This window comes from Enhydra lutris, unplaced genomic scaffold (assembly GCF_002288905.1).
Source record: "Enhydra lutris kenyoni isolate GAN:26980312 unplaced genomic scaffold, ASM228890v2 scaffoldscaffold2, whole genome shotgun sequence".
NCBI classification, from domain to species: domain Eukaryota; kingdom Metazoa; phylum Chordata; class Mammalia; order Carnivora; family Mustelidae; genus Enhydra; species Enhydra lutris.
The window spans coordinates 22,730,312-22,748,661 of record NW_019154086.1 but is presented as its reverse complement, the minus strand read 5'-3'; the positions used below and the strand labels follow the sequence as shown (position 1 = coordinate 22,748,661).

General features: G+C 37.4%; 1 protein-coding gene across 1 annotated transcript in view; it reads right to left on the bottom strand.

Moving 5' to 3' along the window:
- The window catches only part of LOC111151782 (WD repeat domain 49), a 129,083-nt gene that overhangs the window by 87,900 nt on the left and 22,833 nt on the right, over positions 1-18,350 (bottom strand). The window contains exons 3-6 of the mRNA XM_022509984.1: positions 15,190-15,366; positions 14,066-14,240; positions 3,522-3,689; positions 2,125-2,273 (exon numbers count right to left, since the gene is read on the bottom strand). Coding sequence (XP_022365692.1) covers positions 2,125-2,273; positions 3,522-3,689; positions 14,066-14,240; positions 15,190-15,366 — 669 coding nt within the window. The remainder of the gene's footprint in view (positions 1-2,124; positions 2,274-3,521; positions 3,690-14,065; positions 14,241-15,189; positions 15,367-18,350) is intronic.

Genomic DNA, 18,350 nt, shown 5'->3' with positions numbered 1-18,350 from the left:
CACATATAATCCCCTGTAAACTGACAAACTTTGGAGCAGTTCTTTAGAACAAGCTGATATAATGTCTCCCAAGCTATAGTCTTCAGCAAAATGAATAAAACATTTACTAACCTACTTTAAGAATTTTTTTTCAGTGAACACTTTCATGGAATTCTATAATGATAAAATACCTGTTTTTTTTGTTTTGTTTTGTTTTGTTTTTAATCTGAGGAAGATTCATTCACTTAAGATTTACTGAGAATGTGTTTGGCACAATCCAAAAAAGATACAGTCCTTAACCTCATGAATCCCAACAATTAGTTGAATTACACTATTTTATATGTTATATTCAACATGTGTTTAGTGTACATTAATATGAGCTATGTCCCAGGAAACACACACACAAAAATGAATTCAACCAACAATTTTTGCTTTTAAGGACTCAAAATCTAGTGAGAGATACATATATAACCTTTGAATATACAAAACCATTATGTTAAACTTGGTACTGTCAGTTATAACAAAGTGCTCAAAGATCTCAAAAAATAGAACAACTAAATGTGACTAAGACATTAAAAAAGTTTTCAGTCTGAATGTTTTGGTACTTTAGATTCATAGTAATATGTCTTCACTTCAAACTGTCAACAAATAACGATTGAGCAAACAGGACAAGGTGCCTGGCACTGCGATGGATACCAAGTATTCAAACTGAAAAGATATCACCCCTGGTTAAGGAAGCAAACCAACAACTTTGATACAACAGGATACATGCTCTAATGAGAGACACACAAGAGCAGTTGGAGTGCAGAGGAGGAAACAGCTAGGTCTGTGTGAAAGACTCCAAAAAGTCTGAAACTTTGAGGATAAACCAGCATTTGCCAATTGATCATCAAGGAGAGGGAACCAAAGGCAGAAGGAAGAGCTTGCTGCTGAGCCGTGAGGCAGCATGGCGGGGAGAACCAAAGGTATGATATGGCTGGAGCATTAAATGAATAAAAGAGAAAAGCAGGAAATAAAGACTGAGGGAGGGCTTTGTACAAAAGTTTAAGAATTCTGGAGTTGATATTTAGACCGAGAATTAGATGAAGTGCTCAAACAGTTGGTTTTGGTTTTTGGTTTTTGGTTTTTTACAAACCACTTCACTAGCAGGATAAGGGGTAGATTAGAGTCAGACCAGTCTGAAAGTAGGGAGACAGTTAGAAAAACTTTGCAAAATTTTGGGCAAAAGAAGATGAAGTTTTGAATTAGAACAGTGGAAGCTAAGAGGTGAGGCCGATAAACACATTTCGATGATAGAATCAACCAGAATTGAGAGAAGATTTATACAACAGGTGATAGAGTAAAATAAGCAAGTTTGGCAGAATTTGTGGGTGGGGGGGAGCTAAAGAGTCAAAGATGAGTTCCTATTTTTTTTTTATATACACATATTGCTTTAGAATAAAATAAAAAGTCAGATTCACTGTAAGTCTCAGAGGCTGTCCTCTTACAACCGAACATCTTGAAATCTAGCGAATGTTACCTGGATCTATAAAGTCAAGCATTATGGAAAATGAAAGTTTTACAGAGAAACAAGTGACAAGATTATGAGAGATTAAAACTACCTGGTTCTGGTACCATGTTTTTTCCCCACCATATTTAAGATATCCCATAAATATCTCCAAAGAGAAATGGGCTGATAAACATAACTGAAATGTTCTTAATATACCTGATAGTCTTCAGATTAACTTTGATTTCTAAACTACTGAGTTTCCTCAATATCAAAGCAACCATAGCTAATTAGCTGTGCCTCTTCCATGTCTTACCATTACCTAGCAACACTTCCTCATCTCCATTTGTTTTTTCTATTGAATAGGTGAGAACTTTGGAAACTCTCAATATGTAACCTTTTAAGAATACAGTTATAAGGATTAAATCCATGAGTATACAGTTTAAAGTTTTTTAATGAAATACTTTGTTCAGTTGCCCAGGACTATGCTTAAGTTACCATAAATATCTTTTCCAAATATAGATTTCTGAAGCCATAGTATTTAGCCAGTGTATTTTAAAAATCCACACCATCCCTCAGAGGAATTCAGGACCACAGATAGATTTAGGTAGGAACTGATGAGGAAGAACTAAATAAATTAAATGTACAATGTTACTTACTTTATCTTTGGAGAAGCTAAAAAGTTGTTTTCTTACAGCGAAGAATTGGACAGCTATCACACTGGCTGAGTGACCCCAAAGGATACCAACTGGCTTAGAGACAACATAGGGGTTCCAAAGGCAAACTTTTTTGTTGATGCCAGCAGTTGCTAATCAGAATTAGAAGGACAAAAAGTGGTGTCAGTAATACGAACATCCCACACAATTCCTATTTTGAAATGAATGTATGTCACATATGTGGGGGTTGAGATAATCAATGAGTCAATGAAATGGTTGATATTGGGGTCCTTTCAAACTCAGTTGGCTAACCCAGCCTTCTCTAATAGGTCTCTAATTCTCTTTGAAAGGTAGATAGTGGCATATTCATGAGTTCATATTCAAGGTATCTTCTACCATGATTGTCAGGCATGATCATTAGAGATTTTAGGGACTCAGCCTCAGTAGCTGATACCGCTACTCTTTCTATGAGTAATTACTGAATGAGGCTTAAATTAATATGACCCATTCCAAAGGCCGTGTATGTTCATTCTCTACCCTATTAATTTTTAATACCTCATTTTTACAATGCTTGAACTAATACACAGACAGATATTATATAACAAATTAACAGCTTTCAACATGTCATATAATTTAGGTAGTTAACCTTGAAGACTTTATAACTTATTTCTTCAGCTAACATGTAGTCTTTTATATCCAAAAAAGGAACTCTCATTTTAAGCTAAAATTCAGGTAATCTGAAAACGCTCAAAAAGCACTGGAGGTTGTATCCGGAAAGACGAGAAACGTCTTCCATCGCCTTTCCGGCGCATGTGCATTCCCGGTGGCCGCAGCAGCGCTGGCAGCGGGGGCGCCGCACGTGGAGCATTTGGTGGTGTCAGAAAGATGGCAGAAGAGCAGACAGGGCACCAAAACTGTCTTCTTCCTCTGTGCCATCTTACACCGCCACAGATTCTTTTTTTTTTTTTTATGATTTATTTATTTGACAGAGAGCAATTACAAGTAGGCAGAGAGGCAGGCAGAGAGAGAGGGGGAAGCAGGCTCCCTGCTGAGCGGAGAGCCTGATGTGGGGCTCCATCCCAGGACCCTGAGATCATGACCTGAGCTGAAGGCCAGAGGCTTAGCCCACTGAGCCACCCAGGTGCCCCACCCCCACAGATTCTAATAAAAACACTAATAAAAGCATTGGGGCACTTTCTCATATTTTCACCCCCATGTAGTTGCTACCTGCCGCTTGTCCTAATGCATCATTATCAGACATTCTCTGGCAATAAAATGTGAGCTGTTCGAGTCGGTCTCTCTGGCAATAAAGCAACAAGGTGGAGTGGCTCCCTGCATACCAATATGCATCCCAGACTATTTATGAGGCCCTCATAGTTATCATGATTTATTTTACATACCAATTAAATTGAGCTGAGAGTGGTAATCAAAAGCATGAATGCCCTCGGCAACGTTGAAGGATGTCATTTTAAGATGCTTTTTTGATTTCTCTCTCCAAGCCAGCACCACCGTGTTTGTATTGCTGGTCGTACTGGAAATGAGAGCATCTAAAGATGCATCGTAAGTAACTGATAAAAAAAAAAAAAAAGAAAGAAAGAAAAGGATCTTCAGTTGGTCTCTCACAAAACATGAGCAAAATAGAACTGTTTTAATACCTGAAGTCAAAAACGAACCCAGATTTTGATCACACAGCCTGATGTGAGGGGAATACCTCACTAATGAATGCCTCCCCCTCCTCCATTAAAGAATTTAAAATGAGAAGTCACAGCTAAGTCTGCATTCAGACATTTTACCCAATCTCAGGATGCCTTGAAATTTTTTTCAGTGGGAACACATGGCAGGAAACATTAGTCACAATAATCATATGGGATTCTGGAGATTTAAGATGAGTAACTGGCCAAATTCCTGGGTTCTGCCTCCTGGATCTGAAGCAGGCAAACGGGGGCTTATCAGCCATCTGCTGCTCCTTGAGGTCCAGCTCATGCCCAAACCATAGTTTATTTAAGTCATGACTGGTCTAGAATGTTAGAGGGGGATTGCCAGACCTCAATGCCTGGCACAAACATGGTCAGACTCAAGCAAATGGCTGTTCCTACATCCTGAATGACCCAACACCATCTTCTGGGGAGCAAAATTCCATTCCCTGATCAAGGAAGGTGATCTTGCTGCCTTTTGTCAGGAGGATCTTTCCATTTCTATCAGACCCACTGGCTCCAAAAGGCAATTAGCTCTCATCCTCTGGAAGAGTATTCTTATCTCCTCCTTCTTTTTTCTCCATCCTTTACTGTCACCTATCTTTCTTTGAAAAGAGAAAGGGAGAGAGAGAGAGACAGAGGAAGGAAGAAAGGAAGGAAGGGAGGGAGGGAAGGACAAACCTAAGAAGTGATCAGGTCCTATAAAGATGAGCCCTCTGAGCCTCTGAGCAATTAATTTCCAGGTCATAAAGGTTTCTGAGCACCAGCTGCTCCCCTGTTGCTACTTTACAGGAAGTCCCAACAGTCTGAAATCTGATGACAATTGTTCTCATAGGAAGCAACCTCACTGAAAATACTCCCTTTGTTTACAGAAAATGCTGAGGGTTATTGCAACTTGACTCAGTGAAGCAATATTATAAGATCTAAAGTGTATAACAACACCATAATTATATCTTCCAAACCATGGAAATTTCATAATATCTTTACAATACAATAAAAATAAAGTATTTCCACCCAGAAAATTACTTTGTCATGTGTTCCCGCATTATATCCAACTATCATCTTCAGTTTCAAGGCTATAAAGAAAAACATATAAAGAACTACATTCTGCTCTGGTATTCAAAGTATTGCTTTTAGATTTGAATCTGCAGGCTACCAAGTGACATTTATGGGCCTGTAATGTTACATCTCGGAGGCTCAACAATTCACACTTTTATTTCTAGACCAAGATATAACTTGTATCTGATTAGATTGTGGAATGCCAGAGCTCCTGAGAATGTCTGAGTAAGAAGAGGTGAGGGGAAAGCCATTTCCTTAAAATCAAATTATCTGATAAATAAAAATGTGTTCCTCACTTCTGGAAGACAGCAAAAGGTTATGATGAAAAAGTTTTTAAAATATCAAGTGAGGGAATGGGCTGTACTGATAAAATAAAATGATTTGTTTTTAATACTCTCAGTGAGTTTGAAGATTGGTAGAGGAAAACTTTTTTTAAATTACTTTTAGATAATATTTTGAGGGAAAAAAAAGACAACCTGATCATGTCTCTCCCTTAAGATGCTCACTTTCCATGCTTCCGCTCTTTGCCACTTAGTCGTAAAAAAAGGCATTAAGGGGACTGCCATCGATCCCTCTCCTCATTTGTGCTGTTGAAATGACCCCGCATAATGACAATTAGGTAATGTGGGAAAAGTGATTTGAAAATGAAAAGTGATACCTGAAAACCAAGTAAGTAATGCTATTAGGTGACACTGGAGTAAGCTTGAACGAGGCCACTCTGTGTCATCTGCCAACAGGTAGAAGCTGGAGCAGAGTAGAAAATTGGGCCATTTCTAACTAGCAGTTCTTATGATCATTTTCCAAGCCTTTTTGCCTTTTGAGTCGCAGGAATTAGGAAAACACCCTACCTTGAACTTTCTTGATGTTCTTTTGCTTGAGGGCGTTTGTTTTCAGTTGCATTTCTTACTTCGAAGTTGGAGTCCCACTCTCTGAGACCCCCACAGGGCCCTCTACATTCTGAGCAACTACCATCTCAAGAAGGAAAGATAGAAAGAATAACCCTCTCTATTTCATTTTTAAAAATCAAAATGCATCTAATTCAGTACTGCTGAGCATATTACAATAATGCAATTCATTTAATAACTTCTCAAAATACTGATTCGACCCATGTTCATGATACAAACGAATCTTCACCTTCTACCATGCTATTAAATGAGCTGCAGGAAGAGACCTCTTTCTTCAAACCTAGGCCACCAGCCCAAAGCTCTGATTTCAACTGCTTTAAACATAGCAAGAGAACTGGTAGGAAGGACATGGGGTTCTAGCTAACTCAGGGATATACCATCTTTTTGTCTAGACTCATTTAGATGCAGGGGAGTGGAACAAGGCACAACAAGACGCTAAATGTAATTTCTCTTCCAAACTTGGTCTCTATCAATTGTGAAGTCTTCCTAAGGAAATGTGATCTGGGATCTGTACTCTAAATTCTCTGGTACACCTGCATTAATTAGTGCAGCAATTACTGATTTGGGTATCAGTCTAAACTGTTTTGTACCTTCTCCTAGCCATGGTCAAATAACGGGGACAAAACACCTTTCAGGGGCATCTGCCTTCGACTCAGGTCATGATCCCACGGTCCTGGGATCGAGCCCCACTTCAGGCTCTCTGCTAAGCAGGAAGCCTGCTTCTCCCTCTCCCATTCCCCCTGCTTGTGTTCCCTCTCTCATTGTCTCTCTCTCTCTGTCAAATAAATAAATAAAATCTTTTTTAAAAAAAACTTTCAATGTAATAAAAAAGAAAATCAATGGTTTTTATTATTGACAATTTAGTGCTCACTTTTTCAGAAGCTACACTTCTAATCTATAGTGCCCAAGGTTTCCAATGACATTGTCTATATGAGGAGGCAATTATCTAGGACCAAAAAAGGGAAAACTTCTCTGAGATTCAAGACACTTACGTCTTTCCACTATTGCATAAAATCTTGGTCCTTACTTTATAAGCACTTCAGAATGTAATTATTTTTCTGTTAAAATACGACACAGAACTACTCAGAAAAGATGAAAACATTTCTCCTTCAAATTTTTAATAAGAAATCTGAACCTTATCTGAAAGCAGTAAGCTGATACTCTTATGTCTGAAACTAAGTTTTTCCTTTGACATTTCAGCTTTATAAATATTTTATCCTTAGCATACTTGCATACTACTCACATACTTGCTCATGTGTTTCTTTCTTTCCTCAGTTGTATATTCTTTCCTCACACTAAGAATAAAATCAGCCAAAATATTTCTTGAGGAGTTCTAAGAATATCAATTCATGTTGCTGGGGTTAAAAAAAAAAAAAATATATATATATCTATATATATATATAGATATAGATATAGATATAGATATAGATAGATATATAGATAGATATATATATATAGACACACACACACACAAGCACACACACATACATATATATCAAATGAAACCAACCATTGGTTGCTTACTCCCAGTAGGATCAGTCTTGTGGACCAGGAAGCCCACTGTTCTATTTTTGACTCCTGCCCTTCTCTTTCTCCCTGCTTCTTCATTTCAACATTTCTTTCCTTCTCCTCATACTGAAATAACTGAGCTGCAAACAAACAAACAAAAAAAGTTGTATTTAAGTTTCTAATCTCTATTGCTAAATCTGGAAATGGGCATTCATTCACTGATTAGGACTGAAATGTGTCCTCCTTTCAAAGGTACCAGGAGAACTCTAAAAAGCTAAAATTTGAAATAAGAGAAAATCTTATAAAAACTCTTCACCTTTCTATATTCTGTACTTTCTCCTTTTTAAATTATCTTCTCTATTCATTTTCCTCAATATCCATTCATATAGTATTATTAAACTAAATATTTATAATTTTTTTACCCCAATCACTTTTTAACCATAAATAACCCCTTATTTAACAAAATTCATATCTACTAATATTTAGCAGAATTTCTTTTGGTATCTCCCTTTTCTTTTGCAATATTTTTCAATAGTATTTATCCAAGGTCTTAGTCTATTCAGGCTGCTATAATAAAACAGACTGGGTGGCTTGAATAATAGATGTTTATTTTTCACAGTTTTGGAGACTAGAAAGTCCAAGATCAAGGTGCTGACAGATTCAGTGCCTGGTAAGGGGTCATTTCCTGGTTCATGGGTGGCCTAATTCTTGCTGTGTCCTCACATTAGGAAGAACCAAGAGACTCTCTGGGGTCTCTTATAAGACATGAATTCTATTCATGGGAGCTAAACTCTCCAGACCTAACCACTTCCCAAAGGCACTCTCTTCTAATCCCATCATACTGGGGTTAGAATATCAACATACAAATTTGGGAGGGGACACAAACAGTTGGTCCATAACATTCTGCCCCTCCCCCCATCCATGCCCTTTTCAAATGCAAATTACACCCAATAGTCTCAAAAGTCTTACTTAATGCATTCCAGCATCAACTCTAGAGTCTAAATTCAAAGTCTCATCTAAATCGGGGGGGGGGGGGGCACCTGGGTGGCTCAGTGGGTTAAGCCTCTGCCTTCGGCTCAGGTCATGATCTCCGGGTCCTGAGATCAAGCCCCACATTGGGCTCTCTACTCTGCAGGGAGCCTGCTTCCTCCTCTCTCTCTGCTTGCCTCTCTGCCTACTTGTGATCTCTCTCTGTGTCAAATAAATAAAATTTTAAAAAATAATAATAATAAAAATTAAAATAAATCAGGTAAGGATAAGATTTAGGATACAATTCATCCTGAGGACAATTCCTTTCCAAGCTGTGAACTTAGGAAATCAAACAAGTTGTCTACTTCCTGAAGAAATGGTGGAACAGGCATGTGATAGGAACTCCCATTCCAAAAGGGAGAAATAGGAAAGAAGAAAGGGGTAATAGATAACAAGGAAATACAAAGTCTAACCGGAAGAACTCCATTAAACCTTAACAGCCAACAATAATCCTCTCTGGCTTGATCTCTGCCTTTCAAATCCACTGGAGTGGCAATGTTACCCCTATGGCTTGGTGGGTGCTATCCATACTGTGACAGTGACCCCACCCATGCTGCAGCTCTTCGAGGTGACCCACTGCTGCCCTGGCTCCTCTGAGTGTGGCCACACCATGACTCTCTGCAGAACTCTCACCCCTTGGGAACTAGGGGTTGAGGCAGTCTGCCCCACAGGAACCAGAAAGGCAGCCTCAGCCTTTGAAACCACTTTGCAACATCTCAGAAGAAAAGAAACAGGAACTTGTAGACATGGAAATAAAATCTAGGTAACCTAAAGCACAGTGATTTAAAACAATTTTTTAAAAGACTGAATAAAAATGTATAAGGTCTCCATAATTTGTAGGGTAATATGAAACATCTAAGATATATATAATAGGAGTCCTAGGGAAAAAAGGGGGAGGAGGACAGAAAATGGAAAAAATAACAATAGAAAAATTTCCAAATTTAATGAAAACCACAGCACCATATATCTAAGAATCTCAATGAATACCAAGCAGAATAAATACACAAACATACATATACCAAGAAAACTGAAGCACATCAAAAGTAAGTTGCTAAAAATGAGTGAGAAAGGGAAAAACTGACAAAACAATATACCATGTGTTAGGTAAGGAGAAGAAAGGACTTATTGTATGTTCTAAGAAGATTGTTTCAGTTTTCAGTTTATGTATACATGGGGTTTGCATGTGAGGCATCCAAATTTCCTATGGGTTTGAAAGAGTTACGACAGGCAGGACAAAAGTTCTTACGCAGGTACAGAAATTTTTAGGATCGTTTCACAGATTGAGGAGCATCTGAAAGCAAGATCCTTTTTTTTTTTAAGATTTTATTTATTTGACAGAGAGAGACACAGCAAGAGAGAGAACACAAGCAATGGAAGTGGGAGAGGAAGAACCAGGCTTTCCAATGCGGGGCTCAATCCCAGGACCCTGGGATCATGACCTGAGCTGAAGGCAGATGCTTAACAACTGAGCCACCCAGGCACCCCATGAAAGCAAGATTCTTAAGAAGCCAGGAGCAATCGGGCTCTCTGCTCGGCGGGGGAGCCTGCTTCCTCCCTCTCTCTCTCTCTCTCTCTCTGCCTGCCTCTCTGCCTGCTTGTGATCTCTGTCTGTCAAAAGAAAATAAAATAAAATCTTTAAAAAAAAAAAAAAAGAAGCCAGGAGCAAAGCCCAAATTGAGAACCCTTCAAATCATCTAAGCAAAAATCCATCTGAATTAAGTAGAAGAAGAAGCAGAAGAAGCAGTTTGGTAAAGGCAAGGGAAGTTTCAGGAGCAATAGTGGCGAGAAAGACTGTTCTTTGGTGACAGGATCTGGACTATCCCAGAATAAGGGATCCTTTAGAGATAGTCCACTTTGAAAAGGGGAGCAGGGAAGAATCTGACCATTGGGCCCAAGAGGGCATCTGTGATCTGCAAAGAGAAACTGATGCTTCTGTAGAACATGCTAAAATGACTCATCATTCCACATGTTCAGACCTCAAGTCCTTGAAGATTCCTATTTCAGAAGATTGCTTATTTCTTTCCTAGCTTTATCATTTCTACCTAATCAAAAGCCTTCTAACTAACCAAACTGACTGCAGTTTCATTCTTTGTCCTCCAACCTATGCCAAACAGAACTCCCAAACAAATCTTTCTTAAATGCCATGTGCATTGGGTCTAAGTGTCCTCAAAAACCTTCAGTACTTCACTGTTTCACTTTCTAGCAAGCAAAAACTGGGCAAACTGCCAAGATTTCCAACATATGTCCCAATTAGATCTATTCACATTTATTTTCTCAATACTCAGCCTCCAATCTAGCCATGTCCATCTCGCCCCCCCCCACCCATCATTAGGTCTGCTTGTCTCCCTTTACTCATGTTCACCATGCTCTCTTTTTCCCTCCATCTACCCTCCTTCAAGGAGTACCACCCACCCTTAAAGATTTTCCTCATAAATTTGCTGCTTAAGCATTACTGTAGGAGTTAATATCTTGTTTATATAGGTTAGTAGTTAATTTTCAATACCATTGTATAATGTTCTAATAATTTATTTTATATTAGCCTTTATTCTTGCTCATATCCTCAGTTTCTTGAGGGCTATAATTAATCTTTCTTCTACAGTCTCCAATGCCTAAGACAGTTTTAAAGCACATAAAAGATAAATAATTATTGATTGATTGACACACTGAGTCTGGAAGTTAAACAAACTGACTAAAGTAAATATATTTTTTCAGCTATTTTTCCAAAAATAATTACAATGAGTTTTTATTGACAGAGCTAAGACATGTGTAATCCAAATTAGATAGCAAAGATCCCTGATATTTTGTTTGCATGTAAAACTTTTTGTAGTCAATTCCTAATCTCAGTGATTTAGCAGCCAGAGTTCAAAGCTGGATTTCTTTGGTCAGAAACATGAATTATAGTGCTGATACTAAACCAAGTTCCCCATGTTCTTTTGTCAGTAGATGAGGGAACGAAAGATCAGAATTATATTTTGGAAACACAATGAACAATGAGTTCACATGGACCTACAGAAAAATTCTTGTCCCACAATGTTACAGACTTAACAGACTTGTAAGTGGTTACTTTACAGCCGAGTTCGTTTTGGAGAGGTTTCAATGAAACTATGACAGGGTCTAGAGTGGGAACCCTCTGAGTATGAAGAGAGTATTTCGTATTTAGTATTTCCTATTCAGAAAAAATAATATTAAATTTAAACTGTGCTTGTTCATATCCCCAACCTTTTCAATAACAGATAATCCACTACAAGTAGATTTTAGGAACTATTACTTTATTACTATACCCAATCTAGTCTTCGTTTTATATATTAAAATATCATGCTTGCAAAAATAAACTAAAGGACTTGCACCAAAATAAAGCACTTTTTCACAGCAAAGGAAACCATCTATAAGATGCCTTTTCAGGCAACCGACTGAATGGAATAAGATATTTGCAAATGATATATCCAATATGGAATTAGTATCCTAAATATATAAAGAACTTTTATAACTCAATACAAAAAATAACAATAATCTGGGGGCACCTGGGTGGCTCAGTGGGTTAAAGCCTCTGCCTTCGCCTCAGGTCATGATCCCAGGACCCTAGGATGGAGCCCGAATCCATCTCTCTGCTCAGCGGGGAGCCTGCTTCCCTTCCTCTCTCTGCTTGCCTCTCTGCCTACTTGTGATCTCTGTCTGTCAAAGAAATAAATAAAATCTTTAAAAAAAATAACAATAATCTAATTAAAAAATGGACAGGGGATATGAATAGTTATTTTTCCAAAGAAGACACACAGATGGCTAACAGACACATGAAAGATGTTCAACATCACTCATCATCAGGGAAATGCAAATCGAAACTACACTGAGCTACCACCTCACTCCTATCAGAATAGCTAAAATCAAAAACAAGAAACAAGTACTGGTGAGGATGCCAAGTAAAAGGAACGCTTGTGCACTGTAGGTGGGAAGGCAAACCGGTGCAGCTGCTGTGGGAAACAGTATGGAGATTCTTCAAAAAATTAAAATAGTAACACCATGATCCAAGAATTCTACTACTAAGTATTTATCCCAAAAAACCCCAAAAATATTCAAAAAGATACACGCACTTCTATGTTTATGGCATTATTTACAATAGATAACATACGGAAAATAAAGAAGATGTGGTGTATATACATACATACATACACACACACACAATGGAACACTTGGCCATAAAAAAGAATGAGAGCTTCCAATTTGCAACAACATGGATGGACCTAGAGGATATTATGCTAAGTGAAATAAATCAGACAGGGAAACTCAAATGCCATAAGATTTCACTAAAATGTGGAATCTAAAAAATAAAACAAATGAATAAACAAACAAAAAGCAGAAACAGATCCATAAGGACAGAGAACAAACTGAAGTTTGCTGGGGGTGGGGGATGGACAAAATGGGTGAAAGGGAGAGGGAGATACAGACTTCCAGTTAGAGAATGAATAAATCATGGGAATAAAAGTTTCAGCATAAGGAATAAAGTCAAAGATATTGTAATAGCGTTGTATGGTAGCAGAAGGTAGCTACACTTGTGGTGAACACAGTAGAACACACAGACTTGTGGAATTGCTATGCTGTGCACCTGAAACTAATTGAACCCTGTGTGTCAACTATACTTCAATTACCATGCTTGTTTCGAAGGAGCTGCAATAGTTCCGTACAGCTTATAGCACTATAATTCTTGTTTCCTTGTTGTGCAAATATTAACACATAATTTTGTGCCTGTGACACATAGTAGATAAACAAAAAATACCATCTTTTGTTTTTCCCACATCAATATAATGCCAGAGCTAAAGGATAAGTAGAAAGACATGATATGCTGTATATTGAAGAAAAAAAATACAGATCCTATAGTTCTGTATATACGTGGGATATTACTGTGTGGGTCATGGATGTTACACAAAGATGGTAATAAGTGCCAACAGCTGGGTCCATTTGACTGCCTCCCCCTTCGAAGTATATTAGGAATAGGCCTATGACATAATAGTCAAAGAGATTGTTAATTTCCATTCCTTTCAATGGGCACAATTTAATGTAGCAATTTAGAAGTGAAAAAATGACCATAGTCATTAGCGTCTGGACCAAAAGAGATATCAGAGCAAATATTGCACATATGAACCATCACATGCAAATTCTGTAAAAATTAGATATATTTTTGTATCTCTCTGGTGATAAGGTTTTATGAAATTTCTAGCTTTCCATAGATGCTATTTTATAACATAATCCTATCACACAGAGAGCTACTGCTCAAGTACTCTAGATCAGAGGAACTCAGTCATTATATCAGCAAAGAGGAAAAAAAAGAAAATTAAGAAGATCCATTTTGAAGATAGTCAAACTAATACACTTTCATGAAAACATGAAGAAAACAAAGGAGTGATTTTGAGGGAACGTCTTACAGTCTCTAATCAGTCCCAGACGTGACCAGAGGAGAATTTTAGGATCAGAGCTGGGTTGAAGTTAAATGGATTCTGTGACCATTTTCTCTCTTCTCTTGAGATGTTTTGAGTGCACAGTTCTCTTGAATTAACTGCATTACATTTTAGGAGGAAAGAAAAGAAAAGAAAAAATTCCTGCTAGTGTTCAGGAGCTAACAGACTGTCCAGGCCAAAACCTCCAGACAACCAATAACTGGTTTTGAGACTAACATTTTGTGGCAAACATTTTCATCAACGAATATAAATGTGGAAGTTGAAGGTGACTATTTCTTTGATTACTGTTCAAATTCAGTACCTTGCCTGACCCAGTCTCCATCATGAAGATTATGCTCTAATGTGTAGCAACATTTGTGATATCCAGAGAGCAGTTCTGCCCAGCTAATGGTCACAGTGCCTTCCTCATCTTCGTGTGCACTAGCAGGACGCTCAAACAGGGAAATCAAGGCCATCGTGAAAGCAATTGCTTGAACCTTAAATGAGATGTTAAAAGAAAAACAAACATGGGCAGTGTAATTGTTGTAAAAGATCTGATGTTCCTTAAGATTAACAAGGAATAGGGTGCCTGGGTGGCTCAGTCGGTTAAGTGTCTGCCTTCAGCTCAGGTCATGATCCCAGAGTCCTAGGATCAAGCCCCGCCTCAGACTCCCTGCTCAGCGGGGAGCCTACTTCTCCCTCTTCCCTCTGCCTGCTGCTCCCTCTGGTTGTGCTCACTCTCCATCTCTTTGTCAAATAAATAAAAAAAATGTTTTTTAAAAGATTAATAAGGAATAGATATTGAATTAACGGGATTTCCTCAGTATTATTTAAAGGATGCAGGCAGTTATAGTAAAGACAGAACAAAAACCATGTTGGTAAAGCAATTACCAAGGGCAGTTCATTATTTGCTTTTATGATACACTTGTTATTAAGCACACAAAGAATGCAAAGTTTTCACAATTAGGAAAGGAAATTGTTCAAAATAGACTACTTCAGAGTTCATGAGCATATTCTTGTGTCATTCAGGAAGTAATAATCTTGCAGCAGTTGGGTGGAATGTGATAGGAAGATGAATCATCATATCCAATGTCTGGGTTTCTGTGCTGCCTTCTCAAATGCATCTATCCCATTGTTACATGATACAGGAAACAAGCACTACCCAGGAGGCTGATACAAGGAGGCTTTTGAATGATAAGAAGAATAATTAGTTTGAAAGAGTCATAAGGGATAACTTGAGGTATTTAATAATAGGCAAGAAAACCACACGAAGATTGGTTTCATAAGCAAGAAAAGGAACTGTTACCTAATCCACATTTTCCGTGTCCAGCATGTGTGGCCTTCAAATCTATAAATTCTGAGGTCATACTCTTTGTATTCTATTTCTATACCGAGCTACAGTTTGATGATTAAATCCATAGTTCAATCTTTCCTTCCCTCACTTACCTTTCCAGTTATGTCCCCAAAAGTAAGAACTGATTCGTTGGCATCAAGGGGGTCATACCAATATTCCATACAAATTGGCGTTCCTTTGAGGCCTTGGAGTTTATATTGACAAGGAAATTCTCCTTTGGACAGCAGATCATAGAAACAAATCTCTTTACTCGTAAAAGCCACTGCTATCTAAAGTAGCAAAGAGAAAATCAGAAAGTATTTCTGATGAATTTAGGGAAATGGGTATACAAAGGAGACATGCAAATCTTAGCACCAAAGCAGACACTGTTCCCTGAGGGTCAGAAACACAGTATGGTGGCACAACTGCACTTTATTCTAACTTTGGACACTAACCAAGAAAAAAATTCTTCCCATTAAAGGCATTTGACCATGCTTTCTTCTGTATCCCCACTTCATGCACCTGCCAACCTCTTCCATCCGTGGGAGAGGAGATGACTAATCACACAGAAAAAACAAAGACAGAGGATGACAGCATTACACAGCCATACCAGAAACTTTACAAACCATGTTTTACAAAGCAAGCAGAGGCTTTCATAAAAATCAGTTGATAAAAACTCTAAGTAGCGCTCACAAGTCAGATAAAATCACAAAACTATTTTTAAAAGGGTAAATAAATTTGATGATATAATTGACAAAACTTTAAGCTAACCCAAGATTTTTAAAAAGGTGAAAATACATATTGCTAAAATAAGAAATAGAAGAGTGCCCTACTAATGACTTGATAGAAACAAAACAGGATGATAAGAGAATATCATAAACAATGGAAAGCCAACAATGTAGGTAACCTAGATGAAACTCCCAGACAACAATATTACCTAAACTAACTCAAAACCAAATAGAAATTCTCAGCAGACATATAGTAAGTAAAACAATTGAAATGATAATCAAAACAAATTCTCACAAAGAAAATCCCAGACCCAGATGGTTTTACTAATAAATGCGACCAAACATTTGAAGAATTAACACCAATGCTTCTCAAACTCTCCCAAAAATGAATAAATAAATAAATAAAAAAGTGGAGGAAATACTTTCCAAATCATTTTATGAAACCAGTACCATCTCATTACCAAAACCACACAAAGACATCACCAAAAAACTGTAGTTCCATCTTCCTAATGAATATAGATGTAAAAATCTTCAATTAAACACTAGCAAAGAGAATTGAACAACATATAAAAAAATTACATACCGTCATACATAACCCTGATATTTATACTAGAATGCAAGGCTACTTTAACATACAAATATCATCAATGTAATATTCTATAGTAATAAAATAAAGGACAAAAACTGTATGATTATCTCAATAGATACCAAGAAAAGCATTAGACAAAAATCCAACACATTTTCATGAAAAAAAAAAAAAGCTCAATAAACCAGGAAGAAAAGGAAACTTCTTCAACCTGATATACACAAAAAACCCATAGCTGCTATCATACTTAATGGTGGAAATGGTGGAAAACCAAAAACCAAAACCAAAACCAAACTATTCTTCTAAGATCAGGAACATGATGAGGATGTTCACTCTCACCAGTACTATTCAGCGCCACACTAGAATTTCCAGGAAGGGAAATTGGGCAAGAAAGGACATAAGAGCATCCAGATGAGAAAGGAAGAAGTTAGACTATCTTTATTAGTGGATGACATGATCTTAAACATAGAAAATCCTAAATAATAACAACAACAATAAAATTATCAAAACCAATAAATGAGTTCAGGGAAGTTGCTGGATATGAGATCATTTTCTAAAAATCTATTTTACTTCTTCACACTAGTGATGAACAATCTGAAAATGATATTACCAAAAACAGTGTTAGGAAAACACAAAGACAAAACACATGCTGTGATACAGATTTTGTCAATTATCCACCTGATAAATGTATATATCCAGAATATATAAAGAACTCTCAAAACTCCACAAAGTAAACCCAACAATAAAATGGGCAAAAGATTTAAACACACACCTCACCAACGAGGATATATAGGTAGCAAATCAGTATATGAAATATATGTTCAATATTATGAGTCATTAGGAAAATGTGAATTCAAACCATAGTAAGATAAAAAAAATATGTGAACCTATTAAAATGGCTAAAATAGGGGCACCTGGGTGGCTCAGTGGGTTAAGCTTCTGCCTTCAGCTCAGGTCATGGTCTCGGGGTCCTGGGATAGAGCCCCGCGTCCATCTCTGGGCTTGGTGGGGAGCCTGCTTCCCTCTCTCTCTCTCTCTCTGCTTGCCTCTCTGCCTACTTGTGATCTCTGTCTGTCAAATAAATGAACAAAATCTTAAAAAAAAAAAAAACGGCTAAAATAAAGAGATGGGGGAAAAAAAAAACAAACCCTGACTATATCAAATGTTGGTAAGGATGTGCTATATCCACATAATAAAATATAACACAACAATAAAAAGATAAACAACTGATATATCTCAAAATAACCGAGCCAAGTTAAAGAAATCAGACCAAAAAGAGTACATACTGTATAATGTCAGTTATATAAAACTCTGGAAAATGCTAACTATTATGTGGTGACAGTCTATCAGTCACTACCTGACAAGGAGAGATGGGAGGGGATAGATAGGGGATTACAAAAAGGTTCAAGGAAACTTTGGAGGATGACGAATATGTTCATTATCTCCATTGTACTCTTGATTTTTCACAGTATCTAAATGTATTAAAATCTATCTGCTTGGGATTATCCACTTTTAATTTGTGCAGTGCATTTTGTGTAATTATACCTCAATAAACCTGTTTGAGAAAAGAAGAAAAAAGCAACATTCTTTAAACTTCCTTGTTGACTAAGTGCAAAGGAAAGGCTAAGAGTTAGTCATCAGTCCTGGAAAGAAGAAATAATGCAACATAATCATAACAATAAAACAACACAAACATTATATGATAATAAAACAGAGCGCTGCACACAGATATAAAAGAAACTCTGGACTTGAACTATGCTGTAATCGATACAGTTAACATTAACACCAGATCCTTAGCAAGAAGGAACTGGACACTACATCAGCTACCACTCTAGAGGCAGTAAGGACTCTGAAACAGATCCTGAAATCAAGCGGCCTCTGTTTACAAATCTTGCAACGCTGATTATACCCTTTGTGACCTGGGGCAAATTCCACAACCTCCCCTTGCCTAGACTCTCAT